Below are 23,916 nucleotides of genomic sequence, written 5' to 3' on the forward strand. Positions count from 1 at the left end.
ACGGGTCCTGGCACCCCCTCCCTGGCCTCGTTGGGTCCCACCGAGGCTCTCTTACCTGTAGGTAACCTGGATACCCTCAGGGGGGCACGGGACCTGTGAGGTTTGCTTAACAGGGACTCCCGGGCTGTTTGTTTGCTGGATGTGGAGTCCCTCGGGCTGTTAATCTGAGTGCTGGACTTGGAGAGAACTTCCGTGAGGCTGTTTTCTTCCCTGTCCTCCGCTTTGTCCTTCTTTGGTCCGGCCTGTTCCGGGGAGTACTGCCACTTGATGTTCTCAAACTGGAACATGAGAATATTGCTTTCGGTGTTGATCACCATCCTGGAACCAAAGCAACAAATTGGCCACAAAAGGAGACCCAGGGCCGCCCCGCCCACATCCAAACACGCATTTCAACCCTGAGGCCGAGAAACCGGTGTCCCCAAAATGCCTGAACAAACAGGGTGGTGTGGGTTGTTGGAGGGGCTAGTGCCTCTGTAGCTGTTTTCTTTAAAAATTAAATGGGAGCAGAGAGTTCCCTGGTGGTCTAGTGGTTAGGACTTGGTGCTTTCACTGCTGCGGCCTGGGTTCAATCCCTGGTCTGGGAACTGAGGTCCCACATGGAGCCACTGCGAGCCGCAGCCAAAAAAAAAAAAAAGACATGTGAGAAAGGCACACATGTTTTGATTACTTCACTTCTTGAGCTAAAATATTTTTCAAAGTATTTCCATTCCTGGACTGAGCGCCAAGGACCTCGGGCGCCCGAGGCAGAAGGCTTAGCTAATTCTGCACACAGATGTCTTGAAGTTCATCCCTTTATTAAAGCACAGAATTCGAATGCACCGTCTCTGTTGCTGTGATGGGATGAGGCAATCTGATGGGGGGGCAGGGGCTCAGGCCACGCCCTTCACTCCATCCCCCGGGGTCTCTGTGCGGGCTCTCAGTTCAGACAGAACATTGTCCTTTACAAAGCAGGAGGGGTTCCATCTTTCCAAACCCCCATTCTTGTGCCGCTGCAGAAGACTTCTAACCCCAACAAGGCCTCCCCCCATTCCCACTGCTTCCCGGGATTCAGTGTTTGCAGAGCACTGCTTCCCGGGATTCAGTGTTTGCAGAGCACCACTCTCCCCTCTCTGCTCGCAGGTCTCCTGTAACCGTAAACGAGACATGGGAATGCTCTGTGTGGGTCCCTTCCTGCCCCGAAAGTCTGTCATCTTAAGCCTGTCACGCGTCAGCACCGACTCTCCGTAACAGTGATTTGTTCGGATTGGAAATGCTGGGATGGCATTTGGGGAATCATACCAATCAGAAATCGCCTTCCAACTTGTTTTGGCTCAAGCTAACGTCTCTCTTTGGATGTCACAAATGAGAAAAGGTCAGTGGTGACCTTTTTATGGCATTATGACCTCGTAACTGAAAAGCACGCATTTATTGAGCCTTACTGTTAGCACCCACCTTTAAGATGCCAAAGAGGACTGAGGACGTTTCATTCAAAGGAAGGCAAAGTACCTCGAAATGATGAGGTGACGCCTTGCGTAAGCCAGTTGGCCTTTTCACATGTCGCCATGAGCCTGGCATGTGACAACACGGTACGCTGACAATGAGTGCGGTCACGGTTCTGGTGTCTGTAAACTCACCTGCTCAGTTCTGCCCCACTGGATTCCAGGCCACCTGCCAATGCCACCCCTGCGCTCCGGCAAGGCTCTGTGCCTCCGAAGTGAGACACAGCGCCGGCCGGTGGAGCTCTCGGGCTGGGCAGGGGATCAGGGAGCAGGGGGTGCTGCATGAGGTCCCCACCTCGGAGCCGAATCTCAGCCACGGTATGATGAATGAGGAACAAATGAGGAGGGCTGGGCCCCCTGATGGTTACGTTTTGTGCAAAGTCCCAGAACCCCCCAGCCCCCAGAAGCCTACTACTCTGCTGCAGCCAAAACTGGAGGGAGCACTGCCCGCTCTCCTGCTGCCAGCAAATCCGGGCCCGGTGCCCCAGAGGAGGAAAAAAACCATCCAGACGGAACTGCTCAGGGCTCTGACCCCCACACCGACCACCCACCTGTTGCCCTGAATAAAGAAGGACAGCACAGGATCACCTCTGCCATTGGCTTTCATCACCTTCAGGCAGTGCCCGTTGAGGAGGTTGTAAATGCGGATCTTGCCGTCCGCACAGGCACTGATGACCCGGAGGAAGAGAAGGGCCACGTGGAGCACCTCCCTGGAAGGGAACAGAGCGACGGGCAGTACCCGCTTCCGGCAGACCGCTGCACGTGTCGGGTGCGGCTGGGAGGGGCCGTGACTGCCCTTGAAGCCGGGGTGGCCGTCCTTCTGTAGTTCTGCATGTAAACCATGCGCCCTCAAGACGAGGGTCCTCTCCCCACGTTCTGGTTACTTTTCCTACGTTTCGGGCACAGTGCCTCGAGGTGGTGACATGAAAAGGCTTATGTCAAAGACTCATTTTGGGTCTGATACATAAATGAACATGCTTCCCTCTTACTTTTTTTTTTTTTTTTTTGCTTTTTAGGGCTGCGCCTGAGACATATGGAGGTTCCCAGGCTAGGGGTCAAATTGGAGCTGTAGCTGCCGGCCTACACCACGATCACAGCAACGTAGGATCCAAGCCGTGTCCGTGATCTACACCACAGCTCGTGGCAACACCGGATCCTTAACCCACTGAGCGAGGCCAGGGATTGAACCCGCATCCTCATGGACATAAGTCGGGTTCTCGGCCTGCTGAGCCGCAACAGGAGCTCCCCTCTCACAATCTGATTTCCAGCTGTTGAATTCCACAAACGTGGTGAGAACTATCTAATGTTTTGAATCTTGTAAAAATAGTATCATATAAAGAAAGGGGGAAAAACAGAAGGGAAAATGATCATCTTTACAAGAAGCAAAACCCCAGCATTTGAGCAATTTCTTTGGGATCTTAAATGAGGGGCTTTCATTCTTTCCGTGAAATATCTTTAAGGGAAACTGTATCAGGGGTGAGATTTATGAGCTCTCTTTCGTGATGAGCAGCAGGAAAAGAGAGCGGATGCAGTAGATTCCAACAGCAATATTCTCTCTACAACAGCTGCGTCCAAGCTGGGCTCCAGATAAGTGGACTATTCAATTCTGAGAAGTGTAATTACCCCACTGCTGTTAATGCTGCTGAAAAATGGAACTTGATGCCACCAATTTGTTAGATCTTATCTGCAAAGCAAGTCCATCAACCCCTGCCATCTCTACCCACCCAAGTCCATCCATGGCCTCACTCACAACCTACTGTCTCCGTAAAACCATCCCTTTTCTTCTTCTCCCCTCCCACCCCACTCACACACACAAACTTCGGGTATACTGTCAGTCTCTTGGGCATAACCCAAGTCTTACTCATCTTGGTACACCCAGCACCCAGTGTGCAGTGCCCAGCCCCATGGCAGGCCTTCAATAAACAGCTCTTAGAAAAAGTGAGCGCCAACTCAGGTTTCAGAGTGTGATCCTTGCCCCAGGGCATTAAAAGAACGACATCCACCCCATACCACTTGGCCTTGGTCGGATCCCAGAACCAGGGTAAGACTTTTTAAGGCCCCAACAACTAGCAAAACAAAAAAAAAACAAAGACCTTGAAAGAAAGATGGGAGACATGCAAAGTATAGCAAAGAAGCCAACAGGGCTTGAACCCCGCCTCACATGATGGATAGAGAGACAGATCAATCTAAAGTATAAGTGTAAGAAAACCCAACAAAATTCTAGTTTTTTTCTCCAAGATGTGAATAGCGTACTTTTTTTTTTTTTTTTTTTTAGTCACCCTGCAGCATGTGGAGCTCCCAGGCCAGGGATAAGATCTAAGCTGTACTTGCAATCTAAGCCACAGCTGCAGCAATGCCAGATCCTTAAGCCACTGGGCCAGGGGATCAAACCTGTGTCCCAGTGCTCCCAAGATGCTGCCAATGCTGTTGTGCCACCGCAGGAACTCAGGAAATACCATGACTTTATTGGGACCCTAAAGGCACAGTAGTCCACCTGCAGAAGAATCCAGTACTGGGAGAGAGGCCTCGTGCTGGAAGGCGTCTGGCTCTTTGGGAATCTCTTTTGAGCCTTCTGAGCTGGGCCTACATGTTTCATGGGTTCCCGTGGCATTTGGTGGTTATACCAGTATAACCAGTATAGCCGGGTGGATAAAAGCACAGGCTTTTAAATCCTGGGATCAAAAAACCTGATTCTACCTTTTCCTGACTGCATAACTCTCAGACGGCAGTTTTCTCTCCCATGAAACGGGGAACGGCCCCTGAGGATTTTACTGTCAGGATTAAATCCATCAAGACTCGACAAGTACCTGACACAGTAGTGGTTCTCATGGTCCTGGCATAACCCAGTCTCTTTTCAGGTGGTATCTCCGCCCTAAAAATAAGTTGCCTCCCTCTGTGTTCCTTCGTTATCCAAAGACGCTGCAGAGGGTGATGCCAGGGAAAAGCATGGAGGAGGGAAGTCCAAAACTCCACCTCCCACAAGAGCAATGAAAAAACTGGCAGAAACTGTCAGAATCAACTATTTGGAATTCTGGGAAACGACCAAAGGCTTGCGGCAAGCCAGGGAGCACTTAGATGAGAAAAGTGGCTCAGTCTCAGGAACAATGAACAGGAACCGTGGCATATCAACTTACCTAGTCCATCCCCCACTCCCCAGCCCAGTGGTAGCCATGAAAATATCAGCTCACATCCCTGGGACCCAAGGAAAAAGAACTGGTCTCCTTCACAATGAATTATCTGACCTGTCTGGTGGCTTCCTGGAAGACTGGCTCAAAGAACTTGTCATGATTTTGTCTTACCAGGAACTCACCCAGTGCTGGAACTGCTACCTGGGGGGGTCGGGGTAGGGTTTTGTTGAAAACATTTATAGGCAAATGTTTTAGTCGCAGCTTCCTTGGGTAACAGGTATCTGTTAGGGCTAACCAAAAAAGCTTTGGAGGAAAAGCTGGGGAGTAAAACGTCTGTAAGGGCTTTGAAAAGCTCAGACATATTCCTGGGACTCTATGTGGCCACTGATGTGCCCAGGGCGATGCACATGCTTGGAGAAAAACTTAAAAAGCCCCAAGCCCTCAGTCTGGGCTGACGTCAATATTCTGCGCAAGCAGCAAGGGCTAAGGCAGAGTTGTAAACTGCTACATGTTGACAGCTCCCCTCAGCAGGCACACAGAGCCCCTTGGCAAAGAATGGGAGGTATTTTGTTTCCAGGTGTTCACGTCCATCTCTCTCCAGCCATTAGCACATCACCAAGGCAATAAAACAGAGACTTCAGTGGTCAAACAAGACAAAAAACACAGATTCACTAAACAAACAATAAAAACTACAACAAAGAAGGAAAAAAAAAAAAAAAAGACCCCGGGCAAGAGGGAGAATTTGATCTCCAGAGTTGTGATATTAAAATATTCAAAATGTGCAGTTTTCAACAGAAAGTTATAAAGCGTAAGAAGACACTAGAGGGTATGGCCCATATGCAGGGGAAAAGGCAATCGACAGAAAACTGTCCCCAAGGAAGCCCCATGGTTGGACTTACTAGACAAAAACCTTCAATCATCTACTTTAAATATGTTCAAATAGCTAAGGGAAACCATGCCAACAAAACTAAAGGGAAGTATAAGAAATAATATCTCACCAAATAAAGAATCTCAATAAAGACTTAGAAATTATAAAAGGATCCAGGAGTTCCCGTTGTGGCGCAGTGGTTAACGAATCCGACTAGGAACCATAAGGTTGCGGGTTCGGTCCCTGCCCTTGCTCAGTGGGTTAAGGATCCGGCATTGCCGTGAGCTGTGGTGTAGGTTGCAGACACGGCTCGGATCCCAAGTTGCTGTGGCTCTGGCGTCGGCCGGTGGCTAAGGCTCCAATCCGACCCCTAGCCTGGGAATCTCCATATGCCGCGGAAGCGGCCCAAGAAATAGCAAAAAAAAGACAAGAAAAAAAAAAAAAGGATCCGAACAGAAATTCTGGAGTTGAAAACTATCATAACTGAAATGAAAATTCACTAGAGGGGTTGAAAAGCAGATTCAATCAGGCAGAAGAAGGAAAGGATTTGAAGAGAGGTCAGCAGAGATTATATAGTCTAAAGAACAGAAAGAAAGGAGAATGAAGAAAAATGAACAGAACGCTAGATATCTGCATGACATCAGCGAACACCAACATACACACAATAGGATTCCCGGAAAAAGAGGAGAGAAAGGAGCAGAAAAAAAATACTTGAAGAAATAATGGCCCGAAACTTACAAATATGATGAAAAACATGAATCTGCATACTCAAGAAGTTCAACAAACTCTAACTAGAATAAACACAAAAAGATCCACACGGAGACATATTATAATCTAACTGCAAAAGGCCCAAGACCGAGTATTGAAAGCAGTGAGGGAAGAGCAGCTCATCACATAGAAAGGATTCTCAGCAAGATTGAAAACTGTCCTTTCTTCTGACCCCCACTCCCCTTGGATGATAAAACTGTGGCCCGCGGGGTCCCCAGGGCAGTGCTTCCATGCCTGCCCACTTGCTCCTCTCACAAGCATCCTATCTCAATAAATCTACTTCTTGCCTAAAAAAAAAATTAATAACTGATTTCCCACGAGAAACCATGGAGGCCAGAAGGAAGTGGAATAACATGTTCAGTGCTGAAAGGGAAAAAAAAAATAACTAAACCAAGAATTCTATATCCATCCAAAACCATCCTTAAAAATGCAGAAATTAGGAGTTCCCTTGTGGCACAATGGGTTAAGGATCCAGCATTGTCATTGTAGCAGCCTGGGTCACTGCTGTGGCACAGGTTTGATATCCCTGGCCTGGGAACTTCCCCATGCCATGGGTGGAGCAAAAAAAAAAAAAAAAAAGAGAGAGAGAATCAACAAATTCCCAAATAAAAACTGAAAGGATTCACTTTTGTCAGCCCTACTTTGCGTCCTCTAATTTCATTCCTCATATCCATTCTCTCCCACACTGTATGCAGATTCTAAATTTTGGATGAAAAAAATGTTGGACCAAGGGAACAGAAAGATGCCCTTTCTCTCTGGTCCTTCTTCCATGAAGGACAGAGTGCAAATATAACTGTTTTTTTCACCTATGTCATATATATATATACTTTATGCTTTTTAGGCTGCACCTGTGGCATATGGAAGTTCCCAGGCTAGGGGTCGAATTGGAGCTACAGCTGCCGGCCTACACCACAGCTTGTGGCAACACCAGATCCTTAACCCACTGAATGAGGCCAGGGATCAAACCTGCAACCTCATGGTTCCTAATCGGGTTTGTTTCCGCTGCGCCATGACGGGAACTCCACGTCATATTCTTTTTTAAAAAATTATTTAATTTTACTTATTTTTGTCTTTTTTGGCTGCCCTGCAGCATATGGAGTTCCCAGGCCATAGATCAGACCTACCCACAGATCTTTAACCCACCAGGGCAGGCTGGGGATTGAACCTGCATCCCAGTGCTCCAGGGATGCTGCCAGTCCCATTGCACCATGATGGGGACACCACCTACGTCATATTCTGGAGACAGGTATCCGTCCAATCATTGGACCTCTCCAGAAGGACAACCTGCCGCAAATCAGCCCTCATTATCGTCAATTAGAAATATTTGTTGAGCCCTTACATACACACGGCACCTCTACAGACGAGGGGGAAGAGGGGCCCTACAAATGAGAACACTGGCCATGCTCTCCAGAGCTGCTACAACTGGCTGTGGGTTTGCTGCAACTGTGCAAGGCATCAAGAACCATGTGACGGGTATGTCGGGCTGTCAATCAGTGCAAGTGGGACGGTCCACGAAGGTCTCAGAGCCGAGGAAGAGTGGGAGGCTCCTCCGTCGGTGAAATGGTGAACACGCCGCTGCGTTTGCTGGGGACAATTTATTTTCCAGTAACTAAATGAAATCCTACCAAATTGTGCTTGAAAGGTTTTTAAAACGTTTCCTTACGATTTTCAGGTGACATCACAAAGTTTGAGTCCTTCCTGGAGGCTGAGTTTGGACAATCCAGACAATAGGCAATGAGGCTCACTGACCCCCATCCAAGGGTTGAAATACTCACTGAATGGTGGCCCTTCCCCCGCCGCCCCCCCCCCCGCCCCCCGTCAACCCTGCAATCACACACCCGGGACAGAGATCCCACACATGTCCCCTCACCCCCTCCCACCGCCCACAGGGCCAGTCTCCTGCCCAGGAGGTTCCTGTGAGGGTGCAAGGACATCCAGGGCCGTATTTTACTAAATCACTACCCCCAGAGAGCTTCCTGGAAGACTCAGTTACTCTTTCAATCGATGTGGGCAGCACTTAGTGTCCTGGAATTTCCCACCACGCATTCGGGGAAGCAGCATCATTCATTTAGTACAAGAACGGGCCCGGAGCAGCCTGGAAAACCCATGACCACGGCAGAACCATTAATTGACCACAATACGCTTTCCAAATAAGCCTAGATGTGCCCTCAGACTACTGCTTAACTGGCTCCAAGCAGCCACCATCACTACACTGAGACTGGACCTGGAAAATGAAATCCATTTGCTGTCCTGGAACAGAATCCAGCCCACAGACGTTAGGAGTGCTCCTTCCTTCAGCCCTCGGTTATTTTTAAACCTTTGGCACTTGCATAATTTCCTGCTTTTGTGGACAGAGAATTCCAAGAAGTTAAGTTTACCGGCATTATTTGGGGGAGGGACAGTTCTGCCAATATTCATTCATTTGGAAAATAACGTATAAATTTTTCAGGAGTGCCCTAAGTGTAAAATTGCAATAACTTTTCCAAGTCCACATCTAATACTGTTACTTCTGAAGAGAAACAAGTGAGGACAGGAGAGGGGGTGGGGAAATTGGGTAACAGGTGCAGGAGGAAAACAGAAGTGGCGGAGGGGCAGAGGGAACAGAAGGTCCGCGGGGAGCAGAAGGAGCTGATCTGCCAAAGATCCGAGTCCAGGCTGCGGCAGGAAAAGGAGGGCGCAGGACCTGGTCAGGGCTCCGTGGCACTTACTTTGGGTGCTTGAAGGCCATGAGGCACCGCTCGTACTTCCCCACCATGCTCCAGGCCATGACCAGGCCATCAGCGCTTCCCGAGACGAGATGCCACTGGTCAAAGCACAAACACCTCACAGCTCCCTCGTGGCCGTTGAGAGTCTGCAAGAAAACATACCTCTGTTTTCAGCCCGTCCTCAACTCAGACCGCGACTCCTCCAAGGGCCAGAGCTGGAGGCTTCTTGGGATGAATCCCAAAGGCCCACCCCAGCAGTCCGCGAGCACCCTTGGGACTGACCTGAGCAGACTTGGCTTTTGCTCCCAGGCCAGTGGAGCCCGTGCCACCCCTGCCCAGAGCTCTCTCCCCAGTTAAGGAGGAATGGGATTCGGAAGAGGGTCTGTTCCTGGTGGCACCTTCCTAAAGGGCCAGAAAGGCCACAGTCCAGCTCCCTCTGCCGCCAGAGGGGGACGGCTCGAGGGTTCCATCCCCAGCCCCGTCGCCAGGACCCAGAGGCACCTGGGCATCCCTGCGCCTGCAGCCGCTGGTGAGAGCACAGTGACAATGCTATCGGGGGAAGAGCCCACCAGCCAGGCCAGCAGCTTCTCCCGCGATCCTGTGTCCTGGCACAAGGGACACCTCACCACTGCCCACCAGGGCCTGGGGCCTCAGATCCAGTGAGAACACTCTGCGTGTGTGAACACTTGGGTAATTTTCAAGACAGCCAATGTTCTCGTCTCATGAGAGGGCAGGGAGGAAATCGATGGTGGCTTTGTTCACACCCATAGCCCGTGCCAGCATCAGGTGGAATGTTCCAGAAGAGAAGGTACTTTACCTGTGCTGCCGTTAGAAGACCCCGAGCCCATGTATCATGTGGAGTCAGAATACAGCTCCCGCCCCACCAGCGCAACAGGGCACAGATGGGCCCTGACCGCCCCGACTCAGAACAGCCCCTTCTTGGGGGGCCTTCCCTTCCCCTTTCCGGGACCGCCCTCCTGGGGACTGTAACTCAGCTGCTCCAGGGTGGGCTGGGGAGCTCCGTGGAGGGGGGCTGTGGCTGTCCCCCAGGCCCGCCCCCAAGTCCCTGCCCTCTCACCTTGAGCAGCTGGGCCGTGGCGACCTGCCACACTTTGACTGTCCCTTTCTCACAGCTGCTCACGATGTACGTGTCATTGATTCTGGTGGCCAAGATGGGGTCTTTATGTCGGAAGGTCTTCAGGCACTTGCCTGTGTCTATATCCCACTCTGCGGGGGGTGGGGGGTGGAGAGGGGGACAGAAGCTAGGACTAGCCGAGCCCATCCTATTAGACCCCGGGAGGCTTCGCCTGGCCCGGCGCCCCCACAGGCTCCCCCACAGCCCAGGTGCGGTCACTCTGCTGCCCAGAGCTCCCCAGTCCTGCCCTTGGGAGGGCTGGCAATGCACAGACCTGGGCTCCGACCCGGCACTCAGCCTCTGCCCAGGGGCTGCACAGCTCCTCTCCCACTGCCTCCTGCTCAAGCCTGAACACTGCTTGCTATGGGGCAGGTTTCAGGAAAATCCTGGTATCACTCCTCCCAGGTGTTCTGAACACACCTTCCGGCCCCAAAGAAAAGAGCTGTCTGTCCTTATGTGCATCTAAGTAGTTGGAGTTCCCCGTCGTGGCTCAGTTGTTAAGGAATGTGACTAGGAACTATGAGGTTGCGGGTTCGATCCCTGACCTCGCTCAGTGGGTTGGGAATCCAGTTTGCGAGCTGTGCTGTAGGTTGCAGACGTGGCTCAGATTCTGTGTTGCTGTTGCATTAGCTGTGGCTTAGGCTGGCGGCTACAACTCCAACTGGACCCCTAGCCTGGGAACCTCCATATACCGCAGGTGCAGCCCTAGAAACGACAAAAAAAAAAAAAAAAAAACAAGATAAATAGTCCTCAGTCCAACTTCGCGATTTTACTACTGAGAGGCTCGCATAGCGGGGACCAGGGCTACTGCTGCTTCTACGCAGAATTTGCGAGAGCAACTGCCTCCCGCGCAGCAAGTGTCAGGAGAACCGAGCTTAAAGGAAAACCGAACGTGGCACCATGAATTCAGGGGTGAGAACATCAAAGTTGGCTCCGTCAGCCCCCAGGGCACTTTCTGCCTCGGGCGACAGAATGGGTAACCGAGGACCAAAGCCGAGCACAGCTGACACCCGGCCTCCAGCTGTGAGCCCCGCGCCATTCGAAGCGCGTGACGTGCATCCACTCCGGCTCACGGCATAGTGCCGCTATTATTCCCCACTACAGACCAGGAGGCACAGAGAGGTTCAGCAACCTGCTGATGCTCACACAGGTGCTGAGCCGACGGAGCTGGGTGTCTGGGTCCAGAGGCCACGCTCTCCCATTCACCCGCACCGTGGGAGCCGCTTTCCTGCGCTGAGTTCATGCACCCTCCTGGCCCTTTTATCGAGTTGGAAAGGGGAACACTGAAACATGAGTTAGCGGACTCGTTGTTAAGGTGCCCTGATTTAAGGACATTTTAAAGTGGAGGGTTACCTTTTAGGTCCCTAATTGTCTCCTTTCTTGTTCTATTTCAGCGACCCAGGAAGCAGGGAGAGCCGGGGCCACGCAGGCAGGCTGGCAGCTGGGGTCAGGATGTTTGGATAATTTTGTATGTTAGTTTTGACTTTATTTTTTTCTTTGTCTTTTTAGGGCCGCGCCCATGGCATATGGGAGTTCCCAGGCTAGGGGTCATATAGGAGCTGCAGCTGCCGGCCGACACCACAGCCACAGCAACGTGGTATCCAAGCTGCATTTGCAACCTATGCAGCAGCCTGCAGCAACACTGGATCCTTAACCCACTGAGTGAGACCAGGGATCGAACCCGCATTCTCATGCATACTAGCTGAGTTCTTAACCACTGAGCCACAACGGGAGCTCCTGACTTTTTAAGTATTGCATTGAAATAAGTATCTCGATCACTGAGGTTTTGGGAGCCCCCTTAAGTCCTGCACTGGAGGTGAGGGCTTAAACCCTTCAGCTGGTGGCCTGCAGGGCTCTCCTCCTCCCTTCCATCCTCAAACTGTCACCTTTCATCCTTTCTGCTCCACTCCTGTAAGCAGCCACGGCAACGAGACTCCCAGTGGGTTGAGGAGGGCGAAGAGGTGGCCTGCAAGGCTTCCCAGGCCGGTCTGAGCCCTGGGCTCCCGTCACCACCCCATTGTCCCCTCCCTGTCCTCTGCCACCCCAACACGGTGCCTGGGGCCCTCGCAACTCCTCTTTTCATTCTGTCCTCCTGCCTCGAAGGAGAAATCGCGTCCACACTGGGGCTGCCATCTCTCACTGTGGACCTATCTGGAGCTGTGGCAGGGACCAGCCGGCACCTGCCTCCTGCAGCCCTAGCCCGGCTCTCCCAACGCTGCCATAACAGATGGCCCCCAGCTTCGTATGTGCAAGCACCGCCTCCCCAGGCTAAAAGCAAGGTGTCGGCAGGGCTGTGTTTCTTGACGGAGGCTGGGGGTGGGGTCCACATCCTGGCCTTCTCTGCCTCCTGGGGTCACCACTTTCCTTGGCTTATGACCCCCTTCCTCCTTCTTCAAAGCCAGAGGCGCTGCATCTCTCCGACCGTTTCTCCCACAGTCACGTCTCCCTTTGATCACAGATCAGAACATTTCTAGTTTTGTGGATCCACGACTACCCACGTGTGCACACCAACAACCCAGGAAAACCTCCCCATTTTAGGGTCCTTAACTTAAGCACCTCTGCAACGTCCCTTTGGCCGTCCAAGGTAACACAGTCACCTCTGGTTGGCTGCTACTCTGCCTGCCACACTCAACGTGACCAGAATGGAAGCCCTCACCTCTGCCTCCCTTCTCAGCCCACCCACCCCCTTCCCCGGGGGTCCCCGGTCCCATCCATGGTACTTCCATGTGCCCAGTGGCCTGCGTTATAAAGTCTGGCCTCACCCTTGGCCCTTTTTTCTCATTTTTCTTTTCTTTTCTTTTTTTCACCGTTTAGGGCCACTCCTGCAGCATATGGTGGTTTCCAGGCTAGGGGTCAAATCGGAGCCAAAGCTGCCAGTCTACACCACAGCCAGAGCCACGCCAGATCTAAGCCACATTTGCAACTTACACCACGGCTCACAGCAACGCCAGATCCTTAACCCACTGAGTGAGGCCAGGGATCAAACCTGCGTCCTCACAGACACCATGTCAGGTTCTTAACCCAATGAGCCACAACAGGCACCCACTTTCTCACTTTCATCCCCAGCTGGTGGTGAAGTCCAGCCAGTTCTCCTTCTAGAAATCTCCCTCCTGTTTGTGTCATTGAATATCCAGCCATCTGATGTCTTTGCACCTGCCTGTTCTCAGATATTCCGGAGACATCACAGCTTCTAGAAGGAGTGGTGTCGTAAGGCCCCTGTCACCACGTTGGCACCACCTTTCCAAACCCTTCTTCCACTCGCACAATTTTGCTCAAATACACACTGGATCATAGCAATCCTCAGCTGAAGATGCACTTCCAGCCTCCCACGTCCTAGAGAATGAAGCTCAACTTCCTGCCATGACGCAGGAGGCCTTTGATGACCCAGCTCCCACAAACACCCAGGCCGAGCAATGCCAACCCCCTGAAGGCTTGGTTTTCTTCAATATCCTGTGATTTGTGTGAGCTGGCCCTTCTGCATGCAGGACTCTGCACGCTCCCTCTGCGTGGAGGACGACTCATGCTCAAGACCCCACTCAAATAGCACCCTGCCTGCAGGGCTCCCTTTTCACTCTTATTTCTATGGTCCCTTAAAGCTGCACACATTGATAGGAGCCTGCGGTTTAGAGCCAGAAAGCCCTGGATTCAAATCCCTGCCCAAACACTCAGCAGCTTCGATATGGGGCAGGTTGTTTTTCTCCCTGAGCTCTGGATTCCTTGTCTGCACCCCCCCCCGTGGAATTCCTGCGAGAGTTAAATAAAATTATGTGTGTGAGGGACCGACCCTCGTGCCTGTCCCGAGGTTAGTACTCGATAAACGGCAGCCGTACCATTCACACGACAACATCCCCCACTTTCTACTTCCATAGCTGTCACCAGTAGGAGACCACGAGACTCTTGAGGAAGGAAAAAGTCACACCGAAAGGGCCACGTGATATTCATTTCTTCCCTAAGCACCTGGCACAGCATCAAGCATTCAACAAATAGCTGCTGAGTGCCTGGATCAAAGGATACACGGATGGACGGAAGAAAGGATAAGTCTATAGGATGCCTGCCTACAGAAAGGCGCTGAGCAATTCCCCTGGCAGCCCACGGACTGGGGGAAACTTCTTGGAAAGCTTGCAGCATTTTGCTCTCACCTTTTACCTGGCAATCTTTTGCTCCAGAGGCGAGCCTGTTCTTATGGACATCCACACATGTGATGCTCCCCTGGTGGCCGTTGAAGATTCGTACGCAAGCCCCGCTTTTCAGATCCCAGTATCTGCAGGAATCAGGCCAAAAAAAAAAAATAATGCTTTTGAGATTTTCTGAGGGCGCAAGGGGTCATACAGTATAGAGGTCCTTAGGCCACTAGGTAGCTGGGAGGCAGCAGAGTTTCATGATTAAGCTCAGAGTCCAAGACCTGCACCACCTAGTAAGTATACCTTTGGGAATGTTCCTTGATTTCTGCGTAATCTCCATTTCCTCATTGATAACATGGAAATGATAATAATAGTCGTTGCCTCACAGGGTTTTTGTGACATCAAGGTACTAATGCAGCGATGGTCAGCCAGGAGCGACTCCCACCACCAGGGGACGTCTGACAGTGTCTGGAGACAAGCCGGCAGGGGGAGGTGCTATGATATCTAGCACATAGGGTCCAGGGATTCTGCTCAACATCCTACAAGGCACGGGACAGCCCCCACAGAAGGACTCTACCAGCCCCAAACGTCAAGAGCTCTGCGGCTGGGGGGCCGCAGCTTTCCTGGACGGCCTACCTGATACTCAGGTCGTAACTCCCACTCAGGAGAAAGTTCTCCTCCTCACACAGGAAGAGGGCACGGACACTGCCGGCGTGGCCTCGGAACTTGACCGGCAGCTCCTTTACTTGTACGACGTCCAGAAGCTGGATCTTCCGATTGGACGACACAGCCAACAAGCCTCCGCCGGAATAGTGGATGATTCTGTTTCGGTCCCACCTGGGTTGCCAGGAAAAAGGATGACGCCCGAAGGAAGAGTTAGTGTCCTTCTGGGAACTCACTTGCCTCTCACCTGCAGCACTGGGATGGTGGGAAATCCAGGGCCTTCCAACAAGGGATGGAGCAGAAGGCCAGGCTTCATGTTAACCAGCCCTGCGGGATCCCCACCTCACACCACAACAAAGATCCATTCAAGCCGATTTAGAACCCAAAGACACAGGCAAAAGTCTTTTAAAAACTTCTGCTAATGTATGATAAACTCCCATGAGAGAGAACAGAGTATGCAGCATTTCCCAACTTGTTTGATCATGAAAACCTTTATTTTTTTTTTATTTTTTGTCTTTTGTCTTTTTTTTGTTGTTGTTGTTGTTGTTGTTGTTGTTGCTATTTCTTGGGCCGCTCCCACGGCATATGGAGGTTCCCAGGCTAGGGGTCTAATCGGAGCTGTAGCCACCAGCCTACGCCAGAGCCACAGCAACGCGGGATCCGAGCCGAGTCTGCAACCTACACCACAGCTCGCGGCAACGCCGGATCGTTAACCCACGGAGCAAGGGCAGGGACCGAACCCGCAACCTCATGGTTCCTAGTTGGATTAGTTAACCACTGCGCCACGACGGGAACTTCTTTTTTTTTTTGTCTTTTGTCTTTTTTTGTTGTTGTTGTTGTTGCTATTCCTTTATTTTTTTTTAATGGAAAACCTCTGAGGAACACAGTTAGAAAGTCCTGTGCCCACTGCATGTCCCACTGTTTCTTTCATTCTTTTTTTCCCCCTTAAAATAGCCATATTAATGAGCATATATTAGGGGCAAAGTCTTGTGCCAGCAGGTGCTAATGGGACACCCACGGCAAGTGAGATATGGAGGAGTCTTGCCCTCAGTGAGCTTGTAGTCCAGCGAAACAGGGTGAGTTGAACTGTTTCCGATCATAAGATCAGTAAAGAGATAACACATGCAGGATGACCACATAACTTATCGTCCTGTCCAAACCGAGATGTCGTTATTGTGAAGGCACCCTGTTATCATCACCATCAGCATCACATGAGCAAGGGGCACAGCAGTCCTTGGACGCCGCTGTGGGCCCTCAGGATCCCTCCCCTCTGGACGCCGGCCCAGGACCTACATGTCGGAGAGAATACGGATGTTGTACGGCCCACAGAAGACGTTCCTCTCCTCCAGCTGCACCTGCTGCGTCTCCTGGCTCTGGTACGCACTCCACAGGCTGTAGTCGTTCTAACAGGGAAACAGCTGCCGTCAAAGCCCAGGGGCCACTTGACCAGACACGCATCCCTGAGGCTCCCCACAGGGGCACAGGGCGCTGAGGACCCCTCTTCAGGCTGCGGCTGCTGCCATGTGGTGACAGGGAGGGGACCCGTGAGCAAAAGGAACCGTGAGGGAGAGAATATTGAGGCAAGGATCCGAATTCTCCTTCCACATCCGACTCCATGAACCTTGACGTCGATGATGGCTCGGCTTCCCCACAAGCGAGCTCACAGCCAGGAGGCACACAAGAGAGGGTCGGTCAGCAGGGCCCCGAGACATGGGTACATGGGACAGCACCCAGCGAATGCATGGGAACCCAAGTCACAAGGGGGAATCACCGCCACACACGCTGTGCGTTTGTGGGCCCAAGTTTCTGTACAACTGCAACCTCCACCCCTCCTTCCAGCTGCCTTCCAGAACTGGAAGCCCAGGTGAGTCATCCGTGCCAGACGTTAGCATGTGGAGAGGCCACGGCACGGGAGGGAGGCTGTGTGGTTACCTAGAGCTCCCCTTCCTTCCAAGACCCAGGACGAAGCTGGAAGAGAGGGTCGGAAAGCTTGATTCATTCTGGACCCTGGACATCTGGGGCCGGCCCTGGCCCTGCCCTCACGTCCTACCCATCCCCACAGACCCTGGCGGCCTCTCGATGAGGGACTGACAGGTGGTCGGGAAGACCCCAGCCATCCTGACAATGCTTCTGACTGTGAGCTCCCCACCAGGCGACGTGGTGCCATGGACACAGGACCTGGCCCTGGGGGGCTGAGGTCAGGAAGAATCCTAGGATACAACCAGATGGGTCCCTGCATTTAAGATGAGAAGTTTAATGCTCAAGAAGAGGAAGAAACTTGCCTAAGGACATACAGTATAGAACCCTGATCTCCCTCAGGGGTAAAATTTCCTCCACCCCCACGTCCTCCCCTCCATCCCCACATCCTCCACCCCCACGTCCTCCCCTCCATCCTCTCATATCCTACGTCCTTAGGTGAAGGCTGCGTCTGGACTTCAGCCTTCAAAGGCCAACAAGAAAGGACAGCCACAGTCACCTGCCCCAGATGCCGCTGGACCCACCTTTGTTCTCAGTTTCCATTTCTGGCTTTTCACACGCAGGCGCGTCCCGCCGTCTGCCATCTTGGGAACGGGGATAGTGACCCTGTGGGCATACCTAGGATCTATGCCCCGGGTGTAGGACCCCTGGGGAAGTAACAGACAGTGGCTCCTCTTAGTGCTTATACTCCAAGAGGAGGGGGACTGCTTGACGAGATCTCGAAGCTGAGCAGGCTCTGGCCAAGGACGGCCTGGGCCTGGCAACGAGGCCAGCGGCGCGTGCAGACGGGCTTAAGACGGGCGATGAGCACCAACATCTGGCGGGAGACCAGCGAGGGGGGTCGGCCGCCCCCCCCCCCCGAATCGGGTCGGCCGCTCCTGTCTCCTATCACTTCCCGCTGCTGGGAAAAATCAACTACCAAGAACCCAGGAGGCAGGGCCAGGCTTCAGGCAAGAAACTGAAGCGTGAACGTCGGAGACGGCTACCATCTGGGGAAAACGGCATCTTCGCCTAAACATCTCCTTCGTGGCCTGGTAAACACCTGCGCACCACGTGAGGTGTCTCGGGGCCCAAGCCGCAGCCTGGCCCCTGGGAACAGCTCCCTGTTTCGTGAGGCTTCTGGAAGGCCCTGCCTCCCTCTTCCTGTGAGGTTTCTATAGGTGTCGCCCTGGCCAGATGCACCCAGAGTTGGAGGTACATGGGGACCATTGGGAGTTGGGACGAAAGGGCAGCCCACCTGGAGCAGGAGGCCAGCTCAGGGTCTGTGGGGGACGGAAAGGGTCACGGCCAGGCCAGCCTCGGCGCAGAGACGGGCTGGTGGGCAGCCGGCTCCTCCCAGATGGGCCTACCTGCAGGAAGGCGAGCTGGTGTTGGATGAAGGAGTGCACGGACAGGTCGGTCCGGACCTGGTGCGCCAGCGCGGCCCAGTGCTGGCTCACGGACGCACACCTGTTCAGAGTGTTCCTGTCCAGCATACCTGGAAAACGAGAGGTGGACCTGGCGACCTCCCAGCAGGGCTGCGACAGGAGGAGCCGTGAGAAATGCCCCAGTGGCTCCTCGTACTTAGGATGTGCTTGGAGAGGTGGGCAGGCAGCTGACGGATGAAGTCGCGGTAGCTGCTGAGCCCAGAGGACAGCTCTCTGACGGCATCGGGGTCCACCAACACGTCGCGGGGGGCCGACTCTGCTCTGGACTCGCTCGCTTTCTCAGGAAACAGCCTGGTCATCTCGGAAATGCAGCGGACTGAACTCTTCCACCGTCCGTCTAGAGGGAAGCCAGAGAAAGGGGCTCAGCTGGGGTGTCTCTGAGGTGACGCCAGGCCGAGAGCCAGTCCTCGCCAAAAGCTCTCCCTGGGTCCACCCTGAGGCCACCAGGGGCATTTCTTCCGCCAAAATGAAGACAGAACTTCCCGGAGCAAATGCACAGCAGTTTTCCGCCTTCCCGGCCCATGGCGACAACGGCAGCATCAAAGACGGGCCTGCTGGTGAAACGGCTTTGTGTCTGAAGTGTCCTTGAAATGATCCCAACAAGCAAAAGTCTCAATTTCAAAAGAGGGGCATTGGCTGGGATCGGATCTATGGGATGCTGGTAATTACTGAAGCCGGAGACGGTTCCCCGGGCGATGGTTATACTGTTCTACCTACTTTTGAAATTCTCCATATAAAAAGCATTTTCTTCTTCTTTTTGGGCCACCCCATGGCACATGGAGTTCCCAGACCAGGGATCAGATTCAAGCTGCAGTTGCAACCGAAGCCACAGCTGCAGCAATGCCAGATCCTTAACCCACTGTACCGGCCAGGGATCACACTCGCATCCCAGCGCTCCCAAGTCACCACAGATCCCGTTGCCCCGCAGGAGGAGCTCCTAAAAAACCCTTTTAGGATCTATGCTTTGTGTTTACTGTAATTAGTTCACCTACACGTCGTCTCTCGCTTCAAAAACCAGCTGAGGAAGGCGTGAAGGTCGGGTCTCAGCTGCCTAGTGCTTTCGTCTCCACCTCAAGACTGAATCTAACAGCTCCTGGGGGTTGGATTCTGGGGGTGCTCCCCTCCCCTAAGGAGAGGTCGGAGTGGCGCGGGGAGGGGGGCGGGTTAGAGGTGAGATCACAGCCGGGGGCAGAGGGAGACTTAGGGTCACACCGACGACGGATGGTAATCCTTGCTTCTCCTGGTACCGGATTGTGAGGTTAAACGAGGGAGCAAATACCAGAGAGCCCCGCCTACTCTGCAGCAGGCGACAAAGGAATGTTCCTTGCCCCAGTCTGTCCTCCCCACATGCTGCCCCAACGCCCCCGCCCGGTACCCCCAGCCCCGCGGCTCACGTCCCTCCGCCTTCTTGCTACGAGCTGACTCACCACTAGGGGCCGCTGCCCGCCGCACGTTCTGTTGCAGGCTCGCTTTCCCTGAAGTCTGGGACAAGGAGAAGGTCGTGTGCTTGGTTCTGGCCGCCCAGCAGACTTGTGGGAGCCCGCCTGGGGCGGCGGGGCCTTTCTCAGGGAAGAAGAACACATCGTTGAAGTCCGGGTCGGTCCCTGGAAAACCAAAGACCAAGACAAGTGGCTCTTTACACAGGTGGGTGGAGATAAATGGTTTTACCTCTGCCGGCTTCTTTTAGAGCTACACAAAACTGACCAGGCCAGTTATGTCTGTTTTCACTTGGGGCTCCGAGTGTCTACGCAGAAATCGCAGGAAACCTCACATTAGCCTTTGCCGGCGCACCCAGAGTGCAAAATCCATCCGAGCGCTATACACTTGGGGATGGCGCGATAACAGGGGGAGGGCTGGAAGCTGGAAGAGAGACTGCCTTTCTGAAGTTTTGTTTAATTTTCTTCCATGATACGAATAAATGCCGTTAAGCCAAATTAGCAATTTTAATTTTTAAGAGAGAAGCTCCCCTAGGAAAAGGGGAAGGTTGCCACAGCCTGGAACTGGACTTCACTTTTAATACAAGGAGCCGGGCCCTGCTGTGAGGAGGACCAGAGAGCGGGGCAGGCGTGTCTACAGACCAGGCTGCTGGGCCTGCTGCCCGTGGGGTGCGGGGGGAGATAGCACTGCCCACAGGAGATGCTCAGGACAGGAGGCCTGGTTTCAACCCCTTGCCTGGGTGACCACAGCCAAGTCACTCGGACCCCCTGAACTTTGGCCCATTTACCTATAAAATGACGGAGTTGGACTGGTCAATCTCTAATCTAACTTACAAGATGCCCTGATTTTCTCCACCGCTTCCTCATTCCAGATGGTCATTCATTTACTTCCCCGACACACCAAAGAGATCAAGGGCATACGTGGGGATCTAACTGCCCCCAGGGTCATTCCCTGGGACTCTATGCGTCTGCAGACATGACCACAAGTCGGGGCTCGTGGACAGCAGGAGTCCCCCGCCCTCAAGCGCTCACACGCTGACTCTGTCCACCTGACGCTCTGTCCCAGCCTCCTCCCACTTGCTAAATCCCTGCTTCCCATGCTGGACCCCCCTCCTGGACCCCCTGCGACCCCCGCCCCGGGCCCTTGCTTCCTTTCCGGTTGCTTTTGCTGCTCCAGCTGGCCAAACATTTCCAAGACCTTTTCACAGACACCCTAGACCACTGGCGTTCAGAGTGAGGGCCCCAGACGACATCAGCATCTGCTGGGAGCTTGTTAGATGTGCAGGCTCTTGGCTCATCTCACACCTGCTGGCTGGGAGCTCTAGGGGAGGACCCAGCCGCCTGTGTCTCAATAAGCCCTCCCAGTGATTCGAAGAAGGCAATGTTGGAGAACCACTGCCCAGCCCTATTCGGCCCTTTTGCTACCTCCAGCCTCGGATACATTCAACTTCGAGGTTAGATTTTATGTGCAAGCAAGAAATACGGTGGAATGAATGAGGAAAAGCCTTGGGTTTGACCTTTCAGCCTGGTTTCCAGGCAGGACAAATTAAAGGGCAAAACAGTTCCGTCTCATCCCCTTACCTCCCTCCCAAACCCACTTCAACAACACCACCCCCCAACCAAGGCAGGAACCGCACCAGCAGTGAGAAGCAGAGGTGCGGACCAGCCACCTCTGAGCCTAAGGGATGCAGAAATCCCTTCCAAACGCCGGACAGTTAAAAGTTCCTTCTGCCTTTTAGGATTTTCTGTTAGGAAGTCACACTCGGCAGCTTCTGCTTTGGTCAGTGGGATCGGGCGTCCAGACAAAGCCCTCTGTTCTGCAATCTGGAACACCCCCAAATCCCCGTCGACCTGAACTTGTCCACCCCTCCCGCTCCTTCGCAGCCCTGGGGTCTGGACTCCTGGTCCTTGGGCCCTCCAGTCTCTCCCTGCGCCCCTGCCTACCTGAGACGCTGCTCCACTCTCTCTGAGACAGGACGCGGATGACGGAGGCGGCGGTGAGCAGTAACTTGGGCTGGCACATCTGCATCAGCAAGAGTGTGTAATTCACCTTCATCTGGTGAGTGCTGTTCCCAAACCAGCACAAAAGCTCCCGCATCTTCTGTTCCACCGTCTTATCCAGCCTTTGGTTCAAGGAGAACTTGACCATGCGCCCCTCCTGGTTGCTGAGGTTGACCCGGGACCGGTGGTAGACGAAGTCCTTCCCCTGAGTGGTCTGGAGGATGTTTTGAAAGTAGTGTAGCAGGTACAAGCTGTCCAGCTGCGCCAGGACGCTGACCAGGAACCTCGTCTGAGATGACTCGCCCACCCTTCGGAACCACTCTTTGGTGGAGAAGACCTTCCAGGCCAGGACACACGTCTCACACTTCCGGCACACGGGGACAGAGTCGTCCCCCCTCTCGCATCGGAAGTAGGGGGCATTCTTGAGCCGCAACTCCAGGTTCTCCATGGTCCTGAGATGACCAGCTCATTTTAACCTTGTCCGTTGTCGATGCCACCAGACCCCAGGGGAACAGGCGAGGCTGATAAAGATCCCCACGGAGCCTTTTCTAACATAAACATCTCCCAAAGGAAAAGGAAACTGCTGCGATGGATGGAGAGCTTCTCTCTCCCAGAAACTGCCGGTTGAGTCTGGCTTTCTGTACTGACCTCCTAGGAAACATGGCTTTACCGTAAATCTCCTAAGCCTGGAGCTGTGCAGGGGGAAGGCGGTTGCTGTATATTCTGAAAGAGCTGGTCATCCCATTTCTAGAACCACAGGAACAGAGTCGAATTAAAATAATGTACGGACCCCTTTTATTTTATTTTGGCTGCACCAGTAGCATGCGGAAGTTCCTGGGCCAGGGGTCAACCCCACGCCACAGCAGTGACCCAAGCCACAGCAGTCACAACAGCGGATCCTTAACCTGCTGAGCCATGAGGGAACTTCTGGACCCCTTTGAAATTAGGGGGAAAGAATACTGTGGAGCCTGGGGTTGAACTTAGATTGTTGTTAATGACTTTTAAATATTTGTGAGTATAAAATTAGACGGGAGCTTTGTTTTCTAGCTGTTGGGTTATAGTGCTCCTGAAAATGTAAACTGTAAATAGTCATCTTCTTAACTCATTGTCAAAGTGAAAACACAAATGTTTCACATATACCTGTTACTTGACTGCTTCAGAGTACCAGCCAGAAACCGCTGCAGTGGAAAAACTGTCCCTGGACCTGAGACGGTCTTCCAGCCTCAACAACACGTCGACGCAGGAGCACTGGAAGCAGCACGGATGAGGCGTGAAGAGTGTGGGGCCTGGGACCAGACTCCTGGGTTTAGACCCCGGCACAGCTGCAGACTGGCTCCATGAACACAGACACATTGCTTAGCCCTTTATGCTTCAGTCTCTTGTCTGCAAAATGGAGACAACAGCAGTTTCCACTTCACAGAGTCCGTGTGAGGGTTAATGAGGTGTACTATGCCAAGCACTTAAAAGATTGCCTGGCACACATTTAGCCTCGAGAAATGGTAACTACTGGGAGTTCCCTGGTAGCCCAGAGGTTAAGGATTCAGCGTCGTCATTGCTGTGGCTTGGATCACTACTGTGGCTCGGGGTCAATCCCTGGGGTCTGGGAACTTCTACATGCTACAGGCGTGGTCAAAAATACAATAAAATTGCAGCAAGGTGGATGGAACTAGAGACTCTCATACTCAGTGAAGCAAGTCAGAAAGAGGAAGACAAATACCATTTGATATCACTCATATCTGGAATCTAATATACGGCACAAATGAACCTTTCCACAGAAAAGAAGCAAACTCACGGACAAGAACAGACTTGCGGTTGCCAAGGGGGACGGGGAGGGAGTGGGATGGACGGGGAGTCTGGGGGCAGTAGATGCAGACTATTGCATTGGGAGTGGAGAAGCCATGAGGCCCTGCGGCATAGCACAGGGAACTATATGTAGTCACTTGTGATGGAACACGATGGAGGATAATGTGAGAAACAGAATGTATGTGTCTGTATAAATAGGTCACTTTACTGTACAGCAGAAGTTGACAGAACACTATGAATCAACTATAATAAAATTTATGAAAGCATAAAGTAAAATAAGATAAAATGGATCTGTACATTACTGAAAAGTCTTATTGTCGTTGGGGTCATTATTTGGGGCAGCCGATCATCAACGTCCAGCACCGAGTTTATAGGGCACATGTACGTACACCGAAAGGCACGGGGA

The 23,916-nt window shown here is 52.7% G+C and overlaps 1 protein-coding gene across 1 annotated transcript in view; it reads right to left on the reverse strand.

The window, feature by feature from the left end:
* Positions 1-23,916, reverse strand: part of LOC125113909 (F-box/WD repeat-containing protein 10-like) — a 43,176-nt gene that overhangs the window by 4,751 nt on the left and 14,509 nt on the right. The window contains exons 7-19 of the mRNA XM_047756831.1: positions 22,855-22,955; positions 21,651-22,159; positions 19,698-19,874; positions 18,407-18,607; positions 18,193-18,320; positions 17,368-17,490; positions 16,160-16,269; positions 14,840-15,040; positions 14,222-14,343; positions 10,026-10,174; positions 8,951-9,093; positions 2,030-2,188; positions 56-318 (exon numbers count right to left, since the gene is read on the reverse strand). Of these exons, the coding sequence (XP_047612787.1) occupies positions 56-318; positions 2,030-2,188; positions 8,951-9,093; positions 10,026-10,174; positions 14,222-14,343; positions 14,840-15,040; positions 16,160-16,269; positions 17,368-17,490; positions 18,193-18,320; positions 18,407-18,607; positions 19,698-19,874; positions 21,651-22,159; positions 22,855-22,955 (2,386 nt within the window). The remainder of the gene's footprint in view (positions 1-55; positions 319-2,029; positions 2,189-8,950; positions 9,094-10,025; positions 10,175-14,221; positions 14,344-14,839; positions 15,041-16,159; positions 16,270-17,367; positions 17,491-18,192; positions 18,321-18,406; positions 18,608-19,697; positions 19,875-21,650; positions 22,160-22,854; positions 22,956-23,916) is intronic.

The sequence above is a fragment of the Phacochoerus africanus genome, chromosome 14, assembly GCF_016906955.1.
Source record: "Phacochoerus africanus isolate WHEZ1 chromosome 14, ROS_Pafr_v1, whole genome shotgun sequence".
Taxonomy (NCBI): Eukaryota; Metazoa; Chordata; class Mammalia; order Artiodactyla; family Suidae; genus Phacochoerus; species Phacochoerus africanus.